The sequence below is a fragment of the Heptranchias perlo genome, chromosome 12 (assembly GCF_035084215.1).
Source record: "Heptranchias perlo isolate sHepPer1 chromosome 12, sHepPer1.hap1, whole genome shotgun sequence".
NCBI lineage: Eukaryota > Metazoa > Chordata > Chondrichthyes > Hexanchiformes > Hexanchidae > Heptranchias > Heptranchias perlo.
In genome coordinates, this window is record NC_090336.1 from 8,023,357 (window position 1) to 8,039,396 (window position 16,040).

The window sequence follows — 16,040 nt, forward strand, 5'->3', positions numbered from 1 at the left end:
TTGCGAGGCACTGGAACAGGTGCCACGCGCACTCTCCACAATCGCGCAGAGGATGGAGGAGTCCAACTCCTGCATGAGTGGAATGGTGGCACAGGTACAGGAGGAAATCTCTGAGATACTGTCACAGGTACAGGAGGGCATCTCTGAGATACTGTCACAGGGATGTGAGCAACTCTCTGAGATAGTGTTGCGGGTAAGTGCGGGAATGTCTGTGATGGAGGGAAGGCTAGCCTCCATCGAGCTTCAAGCATGGCTCACCAATGAGTCCATTCAGGCCCTGACAATGGCCATTTGGACTCAGGACGAACAACATTCTGCTGCCTTAAACAGGCAGGCAGATACACTAACACTGGTCTTTCAAGGCTTCACACATGTCCTCCAAACTGTCATCCAGCAGGGTGGTAGGAGTGATGTGGGCCTGGCCCAGGGGAGGGATGATGTCAAAAGGGGACATTGGAGTGGGGACGCCACTCAAAGTGCCCCCATATCTCACCCGTTGCCCCCCTCTCAACCAGTACCCACAATGCTGCCTCCTCTCCAGGTGGCCGAGTCTGCCCCTGCACAGGTGCAGGTGGAGCAGTCTTTGGAGGGCCCTCACGGGCACCAAAACCCAGAGGGCATCGGCCCAAAGCATCTAAACGGTCAGGGCATGAACAAGAGCAACCTGCCACTACCTCTGCTGCAGGCGCAGGGGATGCACCACGTAGGAGTAGTCGGAAGCAAAGGGCAAAGGATTTTTAAGCACGAAGGGGATGCACAAGGGTGTCTGACGGTTGGTCATATTTTTTATTTATGTTTGCTTTATATTCACATTAAATGTTATCATTCTCACCACCACTGTCATGTCTTGGCCATTCTTGACTGGTTTCTGTAATAAGGCCCTTTCATGAGGTTCACCATGAACGGCGACACTTGATGCCACCCGTTGGGTCACTTCACAGTGGGTGTATGTGCAGTTGCAGGACTGTTTTGTGCAGGGAGGGGTGGGGGTGCTGGTGTGGGTGCTGCTCTTTCCAGGTGGTGAGGACTGGACTCTTCACACTATCTGATGTTAGGAGAACCGTTCACATATCAGTGATTCCCTGGCCTCACGAGCAGCCAGGTGAGCCGCTGCTCTGCCCATGGGTTGCTCCTGCTCCTCCTCCTCAATGTGGGTGGCAGATGTGGATGGGGCCTTCTCTAGCGGCACCCCTCTCTGTTGTGCCATGTTGTGCAGGGCACAGCACACGACTATAATGCGTCCCACTCTGTCTGGTGCGTATTGAAGCGCTCCCCCAGAACGATCAAGGCACCTAAATCGCATTTTGAGCAGCCCGATAGCCTGCTCAATTGTAGACCTGGTAGCGATGTGGTGTCGTTATATCAACACTGTTGCTCGGTGATGGGGTTCCTCAGAGGTATCATAAGCCATGTGTGCAGGGGGTATCCCTTGTCCCCGAGGAGCCAGCCCTTGCGGGTGTTGGGTGAGTGGAAGAGGGGCAGCACGGTGGACTCCCTGAGGATAAAGGAATCGTGGCAGCTGCCAGGGAATCTGGCGCACACGTGTAGGAATCTCTTGCTGTGGTCACAGATGAGCTGAGTGTTGTTGGAGTGATAGCCCTTCCTGTTGATGATCAGTCCTGGCTCGTGTGGAGGTGCTCGTATTGCTATATGGGTGCAATCAATTACACCCTGCACCCATGGGAAGCCGGCCACAGCGTGGAATCCCACTGCCCTCTCCGTCTGGCTGAGGTCATCCATGGGGAAGTTGATATAGTGCGAGGCCCTGTGAAACAAGCCGTCGGTGACCTGCCTTATGCACTAGCCTCGGTCTGTAGACCCTGTGGCGAGGGTAGTGCCTCCTGTAACGTCGCTCTCTCTGTTGTTGCCCTCCGTGCTCTTGTGCAGGTGCCTGTGGTGCAGCACTGTGTTGTGGAGCTCCACGTGGCGGAGGTGGACAGCGTGCCTGGCGAGGCTGGTGATGTTGCTCGTCCTCAGATGCAGCCATGGCGCCCCCCATCCTGACGGTGTGAGTTTGAGGGGATCCGCAAAGTAGATAAATCTGTTTGCACAGCAGAGTTTTGGGTGGAAAGTAAGAATTTTGAGTGAAAACACAAAGGTCTTGCAGCCTAAACTTTGTCTGAAGTGACGGAGTGCCCTGCTGCAATAAATGAGGTATTCCCCCCACCTGTCAAATAATCATTTGCATCTCCCACTGGCTGCCGGCTGAAACACGTCTGTTGTAACATGGAGTGTTTCCCACAGCACAGCTGAGGATCCTTCAAAATCACACCCCTGCCAAAATGTCTAGTCAATCAAGTTGTTCAAGTACCTTAACTATCGGACAAACTATGCAGATTATCATCCCGCCGGCTTTAATTGCCGATGGGACTCCCGCAGTCGGGAGGCGCGCGCACCCGGACGCATCACTGGGGAACCCGGAAATCAGCGGGCTCTGAACCCGCTCGGTATTTTAGCGATTTTCAGAGCCCCCCCCGGCCTCAACGCACCCGCTCCATCACCCAAAAATCGGCCCAGATGTTTGTTTCATTGTGTTACAGGATGGGGATGATATTTGTTTTGTTGTGTTACAGGTTGGTGATGATACGGTGTAACTGTAACTGTGTTACAGTATGGAGATAATGTTTGTTTCATTGTGTTACTGGATGGAGATAATGTTTGTTTCATTGTGTTACAGGATGGAGATAATGTTTGTTTCATTGTGTTACAGGATGGGGATAATGTTTGTTTCATTGTGTTACAGGATGGAGATAATGTTTGTTTCATTGTGTTACAGGATGGAGATAATGTTTGTTTCATTGTGTTACAGGACAGGGATGATGTTTCTTTGTGTTACAGGATGGAGATAATGTTTGTTTCATTGTGTTACAGGACAGGGATGATGTTTCTTTGTGTTACAGGATGGCGATAATGCTTGTTTTATTGTGTTATAGGCTGGTAATAATGTTTTTTTTGTGCTCCAGGATGGGGATGTTGTTTGTTTTATTGTTGAACAGTGTGAGGATGTTGTTTGTTTAATTGTGTTACTGGATGGGGATATTGTTTGTTTTATTGTATAACTGGACAGGGATGATGTTTGTTTTAACGTATTACAGAACCGGGATGGTTTTTGTCTTGTTGTATTACAGGATAGGCATGATGTTTGTTTTATTGTGGAACAGGCTGGGGATGTTGTTCATTTCATTGTGTTACAGGCTGCCGCTGATGTTTGTTTTGTTATATTTCAGGACAGGGATGATGTTTGTTTCAAGGTGTTACAGAACCGGGGTGATGTTTGTTTCATTGTGTTACAGGACATGGATGATGTTTGTGTTATCACGTTACAGGATGGGGATGATGTTTGTTTTATTGTGTTACAGGATGGGGATGATGTTTGTTTTATGGTGTTACAGGCTGGTACTGATTTTTTCTATTGTGTTACAGGACGGAGATGCTACGTGTTTATCTGTGTTACAGTATGGAGATAATGTTTGTTTCATTGTATTACAGGATGGGGTTGTTGTATTATTTTGTTACAGGACAGGTTGTGGTTTGTTTTATTGTGTTACAGAATGGAGATGATGTTTGTTTTATTGTGTTACAGAATGGGGATGATTTTTTTTCAATTGTGTTACAGAACAGTGGTAATGTATGTTTCATTGTGTCACATGATAGGGATAATGCTTGTTTTATTGTGTTAGAGAATGGAGATTATATTTGTTTTATTGTCTTACAGGACTGGGATGATGCTTGTTTTATGGTGTTACAGGATAGGGATGATGTTTGTTTTATGGGGTTACAGGCCGATACTGATGTTTCTTTTTGTGCTCCAGGAGGGAGATGATGTTTATTTCATTGTGTTACAGGAAGGGGATGTTGTTTGGATTATTGTGTTACAAGACAGGGATGATGCTCATTTTATTGTGTTACAGGATGTGGATGAGGTTTGTTTTATTGTATTACAGGACAGGGACTATATTTGTTTTAATGTATCACAGCTCAGAGATGCTGTTTGTTTTATTGTGTTACAGGATGGGGATGATGTTTGTTTAATTGAGTTACAGGATGGAGATGCTATTTGTTTTATTGTGTTACAGGATGGTACTGATTTTTTTTATTGTGTTACAGGATGGAGATGATTCGTGTTTAACTGTGTTACAGTATGGAGATAATGTTTGTTTCATTGTGTTACAGGATGGGGTTGTTGTTTGTTTCATTTTATTTGTTACAGAATGGAGGTGATGTTTGTTTTAAGGTGTTACAGAACCAGGGTCGTTTTTGTTTTGTTGCATTACAGGATGGGCATGATGTTTGATTTATTGTGTTACAGGATGGGGATGATTGTTTTATTTTGCTACAGGATAGGAATGATGATTATTTTATTATGTAGCAGGATGGGATGATGTTTATTTCATTGTGTTACGGGATGGAGATGGTATCTGTTTTATTGTGTTACAGGATGGTGATGATGTTTGTTTTATTCTGTTACAGGAATGATGTTTGTTTTTTGGCATAACAGGACAGGGATGATGTTTGTTTTATTGTACTACAGGTTTGGGATGATTGCTTTATGGCGTTACAGGCTGGTGCTGATGTCTGTTTTATTGTGTTACAGGATGATGATAATGTTTGATTTTTTTTGTGTTACAGGATGGATATGGTATTTGTTTTATTGTGTTACAGGATGGAGATGATGTTTGTTTCATTTTGTCACAGGATGGGGATGCTGTTTCTTTTATTGTGTTACATGACGTGGATGATATTTCTTTAATTGTGTTACAGAACAGTGGTAATTTTTGTTTTATGGTGTTACATGATAGGGATGATGTTTGTTTCATTGTGTTATCGGATGGAGGTAATGCTTGTTTCATTGGTGGAAAAATTGGATAAGGGCTGTTTTTAGGCGTAGGTAGTGTGATGGGCTATTACCCCGCTCCCAATGACCCCTGCGCAGGCAGGACGCGAGTTTCGGCCAGCCCCAGTACTAACCTGCAATCAGCGTTCCATTTCAGGCCTTGCACGTGGAATCAATGCAATCTGCACTTTCTGCCAGCAGGGGGAGCCCAATCTCTTAAAAGGTGGATGTTTCTTAGAAATCTCTTAAAGGTAGCTGGTACCTGTTATTTGCTGAAAATAACAGTCTGCTGTCTGCACGGAGTCTGAACGGAGATCAGACATCACACATGTAAAACACAGGTGTGGGTCCCATCCCTGTGTTTACACACTGATGAGTTATGTTAAAACATTGAATAAAGGTTGCGCACTACTAAATCCCACATCCTCCAATCTGCACACCAGACCTCTCCAATCTGCCGATCTGAGTTGGTACCAGGTCTGTGAGAGAGCGTGAGCCAAGGTTCTCTGCTGATGCACTAGAGACCTTGGTGCAAGAGGTGGACAGGAGGAGGGGCATCCTATATCCACAGGGGGGGGGGGGGAGCGAGGGGGGAGGGGGGAAAGAGGCCCTCCAGACAAATATCCAAAATGCAGTGGGAGGCAGCGGGGGACGAAGTCAATGCCAGACACACAGCATCATGAACACGGATGGAGTGCAGGAAGAAGTTCAATGCTTTGACATGAGTGGTCAAGGTGAGTGAGGTCAACTGTCAAGTGGCGTCTCCTACCAACTGCACCACACACTACACCCCCATCACCCACATACCAATAAACTCTTTCCATCTCTTCCAACCAGATGCTTCCTCTCACCCTTACACATTACCACTGTTGCAAGCCGGCCACCCACAAATTACAGGCCACACAAACTGGCAGCTATTCAACCATGACAGGCACATCACCCAGACACACGTCCCGCTTTTTTGCAGGAGAAGGTGGCACATATCAGGAGGCAGCAACTGGCAGTGGCATTTAGTCCCTTGAGCCTGTTCCACCATTCAATGAGATCACGGTGGACCTGTGACCGAACTCCATATACCTGCCTTAGCCCCATATCCCTTAATACCCTTGGTTCACAGAAATCTATCAATTTCAGATTTAGAACTCACAAGTGAGCTAGCATCAACTGCCATTTGCAGAAGAGTGTTCCAAACGTCTCCCACCCTTTGTGTGTAGAAGCATTTCCTAACTTCACTCCTGCACGTCCTGGCTCTAAATGTTAGGCTATGTTCCCTAGTCCCAATATTTAAGTCTAGGAGACCTCCAAAAACAGTTACAAATGTCTCAGGAGCCAGAAGCAATAATCCAGCCACTAACCTGTAAATCCTGCATGGTCCCTTGAAATAGTGCTGGTGGGGGTCCTCCAGACACTCTGAGACACGTTCAGATGGTCGGGGTTAAGACTGTGCGTTGAGTTGAGCGTTAAGTCCCAAAATGGTGTCTATCTCTTTAAATCAGCGTTGCACACTGATTGAAGCCATTTTCTCCCTCCTTTACATGTTTCCAGCGTTCGTTATCAGTACCTGCGCTAACTCCTATACCAAGATGGCATCCGGCGCACATTATGCAGGAAACGTGCGTGCGCAATCTTGGATGTCGGAGAGGCCATGTAGCACTGAAGCAACGGGCACTACATGGCCCAGTTTAGTGCACAGAGTTTTACAGGACTGGGATGATGTTTGTTTTATTGTGTTACAAGACAGGAATGATGTTTGTTTTGATGTGTTACAGAACCAGGATGGTTTTTGTTTTGTTGTATTATAGGATGGGGAGGAATTTGGTTTTATTCTATTACAGGACGAGAATGATGTTTGTTTTATTGTGTTACAGGATGAGGATGATTGTTTTATTGCGTTACAGGATAGAGATGATGTTTGTTTTATTCTGTTGCAGCACAACTATGATGTTTATTTTACTGTGTTATAGGATAGGGATGATGTTTGTTTTATTCTGTTACAGGACAGGGACGATATTCGATTTATTGTATTACAGGATTGGGATGATGTTTGCTTAATGGTGTTAGAGGCTGGTGCTGATGTCTGTTTTATTGTTTCACAGGATGAAGATGATGTTTGATTTATTGCGTTACAGGATGGTGATAATGTTTGTTTCATTTTGTCACAGAGCGGGGATGATGATTGTTTATGGTGTTACAGGATGGGATGGTGTTTGTTTTATTGTGTTACAGGATGCGGATGATATTTCTTCAATTGTGTTACAGAACAATGGTAATGTTTGTTTTATCATGTTACATGATGAAGATGATGTTTGTTTCATTTGTGTTACAGGATGAGGATGTTGTTTGTGTTCTTGTGTTACCGGATGGAATTAATGTTTGTTTCATTGTGTTACAGGACGGGGATGATGTTTGTTTCAGTGTGTTACAGGACGGGGATGATGTTTGTTTCAATGCGTTAGAGGATGGAGATAATGTTTGTTTTATTGTGTTACGGGACAGGGATGATGTTTGTTTTATGGCGTAACATACAGGGGTAATATTTGTTTTATTGTGTTACATGAGAGGGATGATGTTTGTTTCAGTGTGTTACAGGACAGGGATGATGTTTGTTTCAGTGTGTTCCAGGACAGGGATGTTTTTTGCTTTATGTGTTACAGGATGGGGATGATGTTTGTTTTATCATTTTACAGAATGGGGATGATGTTTGTTTTATTGTGTTACAGGATGGGAATGATATTTGTTTTATTGTGTTACAGGATGGGGATGTTTTTTGTTTAATTGTGTTACAAGATGGGAATGATGTTTGTTTTATTGTGTTACAGGATGGGAATGATGTTTGTTTTATCATTTTACAGGATGGGAATGATGTTTGTTTTATTGTGTTACAGGATGGGGATGTTTTTTGTTTAATTGTGTTACAGGATGGGGATGATGTTTGTTTTATTGTGTTACAGAATGGGGATGATGTTTGTTTTATTGTGTTACAGGATGGAGATGATGTTTGTTTTGTTGTGTTACAGGATGGGGATGATGTTTGTTTTATTGTGTTACAGGTTGGGAATGATGTTTGTTTTATTGTGTTACAGGTTGGGAATGATGTTTGTTTTATTGTGTTACAGGTTGGGAATGATGTTTGTTTTATTGTGTTACAGGTTGGGAATGATGTTTGTTTTATTGTGTTACAGGTTGGGAATGATGTTTGTTTTATTGTGTTACAGGTTGGGAATGATGTTTGTTTTATTGTGTTACAGGTTGGGAATGATGTTTGTTTTATTGTGTTACAGGTTGGGAATGATGTTTGTTTTATTGTGTTACAGGTTGGGAATGATGTTTGTTTTATTGTGTTACAGGTTGGGGATGATGTTTGTTTTATTGTGTTACAGGTTGGGAATGATGTTTGTTTTATTGTGTTACAGCTGAGCGGATGCCTCCTTCTTGCAACAGCACTCTTGTTATTACTTCACCCCACAGGACTCAGACATTTTGTGTCAGTCAGTGCATTGTTGTTCATTGGAACAGTTTACTCTCTGTCCTTGTCTTTTGTTCTGCTTATTCTTGGAATACTGGGAATCATTGCAGTCTTCCGGCAGAGCAGAAATCTTCTGTTGTTGGTAAGTCTTTCTCGTTTTCTTTGATTGCTATTTTGCTGACCTTTTTTAATCCCTTCCCTCCGAAGCTTGCTTGAATTAAGCACCATGGCATATTGCATTGGAACGCCAGAGCACTGGACCATGTATTTGTCCCGATGACTGTGCTGCTGAATATCTGATCTCAGTCTCGTTATCACAGTGGGATTAGTGAAGGCTTGGGTGCGGGTTGGTCTCCTGTTAATGGGGACCAGGTGGTGTTATGACATTCAACTGAGGAAGAAGAGGCACATAAGAAACTCAAGACAAAGAAATGTTAGTTTAGTAACACATACCAATCCTTCCTCTTCTTCACGTCTATCATCCTCGGCGGCCTCTTATCTATTTATCTGGGAGAACAAAAAATAAATGGTACTGGGACAATGCATCTATCTGGGATATGGTAGCCATACTGTTTAGCTTAAGGTCATATACAGCACGGCTGTAGCAGTTTAAAGGAGAAGGACAGGTTGGGGTGTGGGAGGGAGGGGACAGAAGTGAGACTTTACGTACAAGGTATTCCTGTCCATCTAATATATTTTGTAAAAAAAACTTAGGCTAGAGCTTCCTCGGGCCCTGTCAAGGGGGCAGAAGTGCGGCAAAGAGGGGTTCCGCCTCCATTTTGGGCAGCTGGTAACCCCATCCCAATTGCTGGGGAGGGGCTAATTTAAGTCCAGTATTCAGGCAGGTGCCCATCCCAGTGAGGTGCCAGAACTCAGATTGGCACCTTGCTGCTCTGAGAGGGGGTACCCGAGGCCCTAATCAAAACCGAAACACAAAGAGCAACTGATGGGCAGCAGTCAGGTAGCCTGTCTCAACAGGTGTGGTTTCCACTGGGCCCATCAGGGGACAGGTGGACCAGCAATCCCAGGAGGAAGGAACGGAATGGCCCCCCAGACACACTTCCAAAGATCCTCATCAACGTGATGGGGGTCGGCCGAAGAAGCATTCAACCCACCCCCTCGGTGCAACTTGAAGAGAATCGTCCGAGGGGCGGAACCTAGCAAAACAGTGGTGTCACCTCCTCACCAGGATTGCCTGCAGTCCCATCCCCCTACCCCCTGAATTTTCAGCCTCTTATTTGTAAGGAAAATCTTTGATTGAATGAGTCTGTTTACATCCTGTAGCGATCTGCTATGTTGGACCTCCAATGGTGTATTTTATGGAGTAGTTCGTGTATACATTCGAATAGTTCCATTCACCTGCAGCCAAGTCAAGGGTCCAGACCAGTCTGGAGGCCAACATGGTTCAGTCTTCCCCTCTGTGGGTCGGTTCCAATGCAGCAAGAGAAGTGAGGGTGAAAAATATTGCTGGGAAGGTGTGGATTTAGAAATTCTTGTTCCTGCCTTTTCTGTTTTGATGGTGCCTGAAATATGGCTGTTTTTTTTATCCTCTTTCAGTTCTTCTTGCTGATTCTGCTCGTCTTCATTGTCGAGCTCACCGCTGGAATTCTCGCTTTTGTGTTCAGAAACCAAGTAAGTGCCTATGAGAACCGATCAGGTAAGCAACAATCGGATCTCACCGTGCCACTGGTGTCTAGCTCTTGTTACAAAATGGTTCGAGTTTCCTGATCTTTTGCTATTTTTGTTGCAAAGCTGAATTTGGACCTGGGAAGTAATTGCAGGTGTTAAACCATCAATATCTAAATAGTAAATAAACCAACCAACAATCAGATGGCAGAACAGAACAATTAAGCCCTTGAGATTTTGCATCATATTTTTCAGTACTAAGCACGTGTAGTTTAGACCAATATGAAATGGGCTTTACTCATCCTCTATTATAAGAGAAATATAACTAATTACAAACCTGCTGGCTCTATCTCACTACCTTTAAAGAATCGTTCCAACACCATGAGGTTATCAAGCAGCACTTTTAGGATTTGTAAGTAGTTATGTTTTTTTAACTTTGTAGCAACAATAATTAAACTATCTTACATAACACACTCAGAGACATTACCAAGAATAACTGACAGAAATGACCATCTAATTGCTGCGATGATATAAGGCATGTTGCCTTAAATTTATGAGCAACATTTGCTTTGGCACCTTTCACCTGTTTCCTGTAGCTGCGTTTAGGGACCAATGTTGCAGTTGTGTATCTGGTGCCAGTTTCCCATATTATCCAGCATCAAGGTTAGGGGTCAAAGGCCTTAGGGCCATTATGTGCCCATTATGTATGGTGAGCACAAATGTGATCCTGAAGCGCCTTGAGCCTGCGCACGGACTAAGGACAATTTTATGCTAACCACAGATCCTTCCTTAGTGCACTGGGAGTTGTCAGTCGTCCCTCGCAAGCTGAGTACCTGTATCAATGATTGCTGCTACGCTGGCCTGTTCCTTTCAGTCGGGTCCTTGTTTAAGGTACATCACTGCTCTTGCTGTATGTCTTAGTAACCGATTTTTGCTGCCATGTTTTGGTCTTGCTTCGTGAAGGACATTGCTAAAACATGGTGGAGCCTTCCTGATAGCTGTTGAAAGCCAAAGTGCATTTATTGTCAGTGACAGTTTGTACAGCAATTGTTGGCAAGCTCAATGTCCAATCTGGGTAGTCGTATGGACATACTGCTCTATTTGCAGCTTCTGAAGTAGGAAGAGGATCAGAGGAGGCACATCAGACGGGCAAGATTGCCTCTTAGATGATCCATTCAGACATGTCTTTACATTGACTCTCATATATACAGGGCCAGGGTCTCTAATATGGACTCGTCTGAAGAAACCTGTTAGTGGCAACTTAGATTTCCAAAGGAAGCCATCAACGAACTCGGCACTCTTCAGCGGCCAGACTTGGCGAGCAATTCCAACGCAAAGGTGGCTCTAGGAAAATAGGAACAGGAGTAGGCCATTTAGCCCCTCGAGCTTGTTCCGCCATTCAATGAGATCATGGCTGATCCAGACCTAACTCCATATACCCGCCTTAGCCCCATATCCCTTAATAACTTTGGTTAACAAAAATCTCAATGACTTTCAAGGTTATAACTGCTTTGAACAATGGGGCACAGGAGGAGGAAGGTGGTGATGATTATGAAGAAGGGGAGGAGGAAGAACAGAGGCTATAACTACCTCCTGGTCAATTACGATGTTAAGCAGGAGGATGATGATGATGAAGAAGATGAAGTCAGACTCAAGCTCACCCCTAAGTTCCTGCACAGACTTCCTGTCCCCTGTTTCTCTGCCCCGACCCCCTTCAACTCACCCTCAGCATCACTTGCTTCTTCACCCCCCCCGGGCAGTAGCTCAAATACTTTCACCCAGGGGCAATTAGCTAGTATTAGTGAGGATGTGGCACCCAGTGATTCATAGAGCACGAGGGAGCTGGATGACTGGGAAGTGGTTGAGAATGTGCCACCTGCCCAGTGGAGGCCGAGGAGAAGCCTGTCTATGGCTTTGTGTTGTGGGACCCAGAACTCATTGGTATTTACCTGACAAGAAAGATGACATTGAGGAACACCGTGCCTATGTGCAGGTTCTGAGGTCAGTCTCCGAGGATGTGTGGCAACTGACAGGTGTGATTCTGGAGTCCACAAATCTCATTTCTGGCCACACCAGGGAAGCTTTCTCTTAATTTTAAACACCAATGGAGCATCTAGCAACATCACTGAAAGCAGACCCCCACCTAAGAAATGGCTAGGGCCCAATCGGTGCCTCCATCTTCACAGAAGCACAGAGAGGAGAGAATGGAAAGCAGTCTACACAGGGGCTTCCAAATCAATAGAAGCCATGATGCTGTCTCTCAGGACTTGCAGGATCTGATAGCTGCCATTAGACCAGCCATCCCACTGATCAGTCAGGACACAGATCCAGGTCCCAGTGGAATGGTGATAGCTGGAGTCCACCTGCCTGATACTGCCATCTCAGGGCAGCAGCACATGCCAGGCCTTTGCCCTTCCACCTCAGAACACCACGCCAGCAGAACGTGGAAGACGATACCAGGCATCCCAGGAACAAGCTCCAAAGATGCAGTTAGAAGTGGCTATCTTCCAGGAGCAAGCTGCCAACCACCTCTCAGGTTGCACCTAGTAGAAGCACTAGAATGGGTGATAGAAAGGCACACAGGGGAAGCACAGTGTTAAGAAGGAGTAGGTTGGCTTGTGCTCACTTTGAGCTTCAGTGTAATAAAATAGAATGTGCGTGGGAATCGTACTTTGTTTTTTGTGGACATTAAAGTCATACAGGAAATTATTTATTTATTCGGTGCTGACTTATTCACTCAGGTAATGATTATTGTCATGGTCACGTAGGGGCAAAGAGAGCTGATGTGTTGTCATGTTGTAGGATGGGTCGTGGATTGAGGAAATGTCCCTTTATTTGAAAGTGGGAGAGGGGGTAAGGCTCTGGTGTCAAAGGTAGACTGAGTTACACAGAAGAGAGCACGTCAGTGATGAGATGTTCTTTGATCTCCCTTCTAGTAGTCACTGAGGATCATCCGAGTTCAGGTCATCATGCCGATCTCCTCTATGTAGTTCAGACTCCAACAGATTCAGGGCCTCTCCTCCAGCAATATCTGAGTCCAGCCCGTTTGAATGGCTAAGTTGTGAATTGCAGAGCCTCTCCCGACCTATCCAGATAGAGAAAGTGCACCTTTAAATCAGGATGGCCCTCTTGATATCCAATTTTACAGAGGCATGTGCCGCTGTTTTTTTTTTATTCGTTCATGGGATGTGGGCATCGCTGGCAAGGCCGGCATTTATTGCCCATCTCTAATTGCTCTTGAGAAGGTGGTGGTGAGCCGCCTTCTTGAACCGCTGCAGTCCGTGTGGTGATGGTTCTCCAAAAGTCTGTTAGGAAGGCAGTTCCAGGATTTTGACCCAGCGACGATGAAGGAACGGCGATATATTTCCAAGTCAGGATGGTGTGTGACTTGGAGGGGAACGTGCAGGTGGTGTTGTTCCCATGTGCCTGCTGCCCTTGTCCTTCTATGATGTGGAGATGCCGGTGATGGACTGGGGTTGACAAATGTAAGGAATCTTACAACACCAGGTTATAGTCCAACTGTTTTATTTGAAAATCACAAGCTTTCGGAGGCTTTCTCCTTCGTCAGGTGAGCGAGTGTGGGATTCCATGGAAGGTTACCGCATTTATAGTCAGAGAACAATACCTGGTGATTACAGATAATCTTTCCAACTGCCCGTTGTCAAGGCAATCAAAGGGTTCAGACAGAGTGATGTTACCTACAGGACCACCGAATATACAAACGGCCAGAACAAAAGACAGAGAGAGAGAGGGAGAAACATCCGAAAGGAAGAAAAAGACAGAGAATGACCCGTTGTGTTAAAAACAGATAACTTTTTTTCACTGGTGGGGTTACGTGTAGCGTGACATGAACCCGGTTGAGGCCGTCCTCATGGGTGCAGAACTTGGCTATCAAGTGTGTCTCGAAGGCCGCCTTGGAGAACGCTTACCTGAAGATCGGTGGCTGAATGTCCTTGACTGCTGAAGTGTTCCCCGACTGGGAGGGAACCCTCCTGTCTGGCGATTGTTGCGCGGTGTCCGTTCATCCGTTGTCGCAGCGTCTGCATGGTCTCGCCAATGTACCATGCTCCGGGGCATCCTTTCCTGCAACGTATGAGGTAGACAACGTTGGCCGAGTCACAGGAGTATGAACCATGTACCTGGTGGGTGGTGTCCTCTCATGTGATGGTGGTGTCTGTGTCGATGATCTGGCATGTCTTGCAGAGGTTGCCGTGGCAGGGTTGTGTGGTGTCGTGGACGCTGTTCTCCTGAAAGCTGGGTAATTTGCTGCGAACGATGGTCTGTTTGAGGTTGGGTGGCTGTTTGAAGGCGAGTAGTGGAGGTGTGGGGATGGCCTTAGCGAGGTGTTCATCGTCATCGATGACATGTTGAAGGCTGCGGAGAACATGGCGTAGTTTCTCCGCTCCGGGGAAGTACTGGACGACGAAGGGTACTCTGTTGGTTGCGTCCCGTGTTAGTCTTCTGAGGAGGTCTATGCGATTTTTCGCTGTGAAAAATCGAAAAATCGCATAGACCTCCTCAGAAGACTAACACGGGACGCAACCAACAGAGTACCCTTCGTCGTCCAGTACTTCCCCGGAGCGGAGAAACTACGCCATGTTCTCCGCAGCCTTCAACATGTCATCGATGTCAGGAGGTGAGTCACTCGCCGCAGGATATCCAGCCTCTGACCTGCTCTAGAAGCCACAGTATTTATATAGCTGGTCCAGTTAAGTTTCTGGTCAATGGTGACCCCCAAGATGTTGATGGTGGGGGATTCGGCAATGGTAATGCTGTTGAATGTCAAGGGGAGGTGATTAGACCCTCTCTTGTTGGAGATGGTCATTGCCTGGCACTTGTCTGGCGCGAATGTTACTTGCCACTTATGAGCCCAAGCCTGGATGTTGTCCACGTCTTGCTGCATGCAGGCTCGGACTGCTTCATTATCTGAGGGGTTGCGAATGGAACTGAACACTGTGCAATCATTAGTGAACATCCCCATTTCTGACCTTATAATGGAGGGAAGGTCATTGATGAAGCAGCTGAAGATGGTTGGGCCTCTCTTACTGGGGACATTATCTATGGGAGCAGGGGGTGGGCTTTGTCATCCGCAAGCCAACTGTTGACATGATGATCTTCCCTGAAGAGGTTTGGGTGGGTCGAATTTTGAAGGATGAAAGCATTGGGACAAGTTTCCTGTGAAATGAGTCAATCATTTGACGAACATATGATTGCACTGCAGATATTGCAGAGGTTTCCTGAGACTGCCTGAAATCAGTCCTGTACCATAAAAGTTGAGTATGATGGTCACCTTCATGGCCACAGAGAGTGCAGCGTGGGCAGATTAACATGACTGCAGGGCCTCATGCAGTAGGTGGCAGCGAAACCCTATGATCTCCTTGGTGAACCACACTCTCATACACAACTCCTCATCTGTCCTGTGCTGCCTGCATATTCTATGGGGTGGGGCGGGGGGGGAATAATACCTGGTGGCTGCATGCTCCTTAATTGCTGCCTGACTTTTTCCTTTGCTCCATCCTATGCTTCTCCTCCTCCTCCTTCTCCATGATAATGGTGTACAAGGAGATGCCTGTCGTGGGTGTCCCTAACTCTGAGAAGCCTTAACTCTGGATCGGCAGGCCTGGCCCTGTCAGAAGCAAGTGCAGGTCTGTAGAGGCAGAATGGCAAAGACATTGCTGCAAAAAGTGTTTCCCAGCGACAGAAGTCGCCAACGAAGCTTTCCAGACTCTTCAGGCTCCACAGATCCTCACTGCCATCTGCCTCAGCTGATGCTATCAGCAGTTCTAAAGCTCAGTTGAAGTTATCCTGAGTGTGTTGAGTGCAAAAGCAGCAAACTGGGAACGGGCACAGCATTGGCTTCATTAGCATATATGTAAATGAGGGGATTCTCCGAGCGGGAAGGGCGAAAAAGAACAAGGGAACTTCGGGGAAGCGATCTGATGGCGGATAACATGTGGAACTGGTTTCTGCCTGATTTTCTTGCCACATAAAGTTTCTTGCCCCATTTACCCACCGCTTATATACTGAAATGGTAAGTAGATTTACCCCCCCCCCAACCCTTGTGTATTGTGTCTGGATTTAAAGGAACATTCACAAATCCAAAACTGAACAAGA

At 45.9% G+C, this 16,040-nt stretch overlaps 1 protein-coding gene across 2 annotated transcripts in view; it reads left to right on the plus strand.

Annotated features, from left to right (window-relative positions):
• LOC137327662 (tetraspanin-18-like) overlaps nucleotides 1-16,040 on the plus strand; it is a 377,857-nt gene that overhangs the window by 301,017 nt on the left and 60,800 nt on the right. For both annotated transcript variants that reach the window (XM_067993462.1, XM_067993463.1), the window contains exons 5-6: nucleotides 8,248-8,442; nucleotides 9,858-9,932. In XM_067993462.1, coding sequence (XP_067849563.1) covers nucleotides 8,248-8,442; nucleotides 9,858-9,932 — 270 coding nt within the window. The remainder of the gene's footprint in view (nucleotides 1-8,247; nucleotides 8,443-9,857; nucleotides 9,933-16,040) is intronic.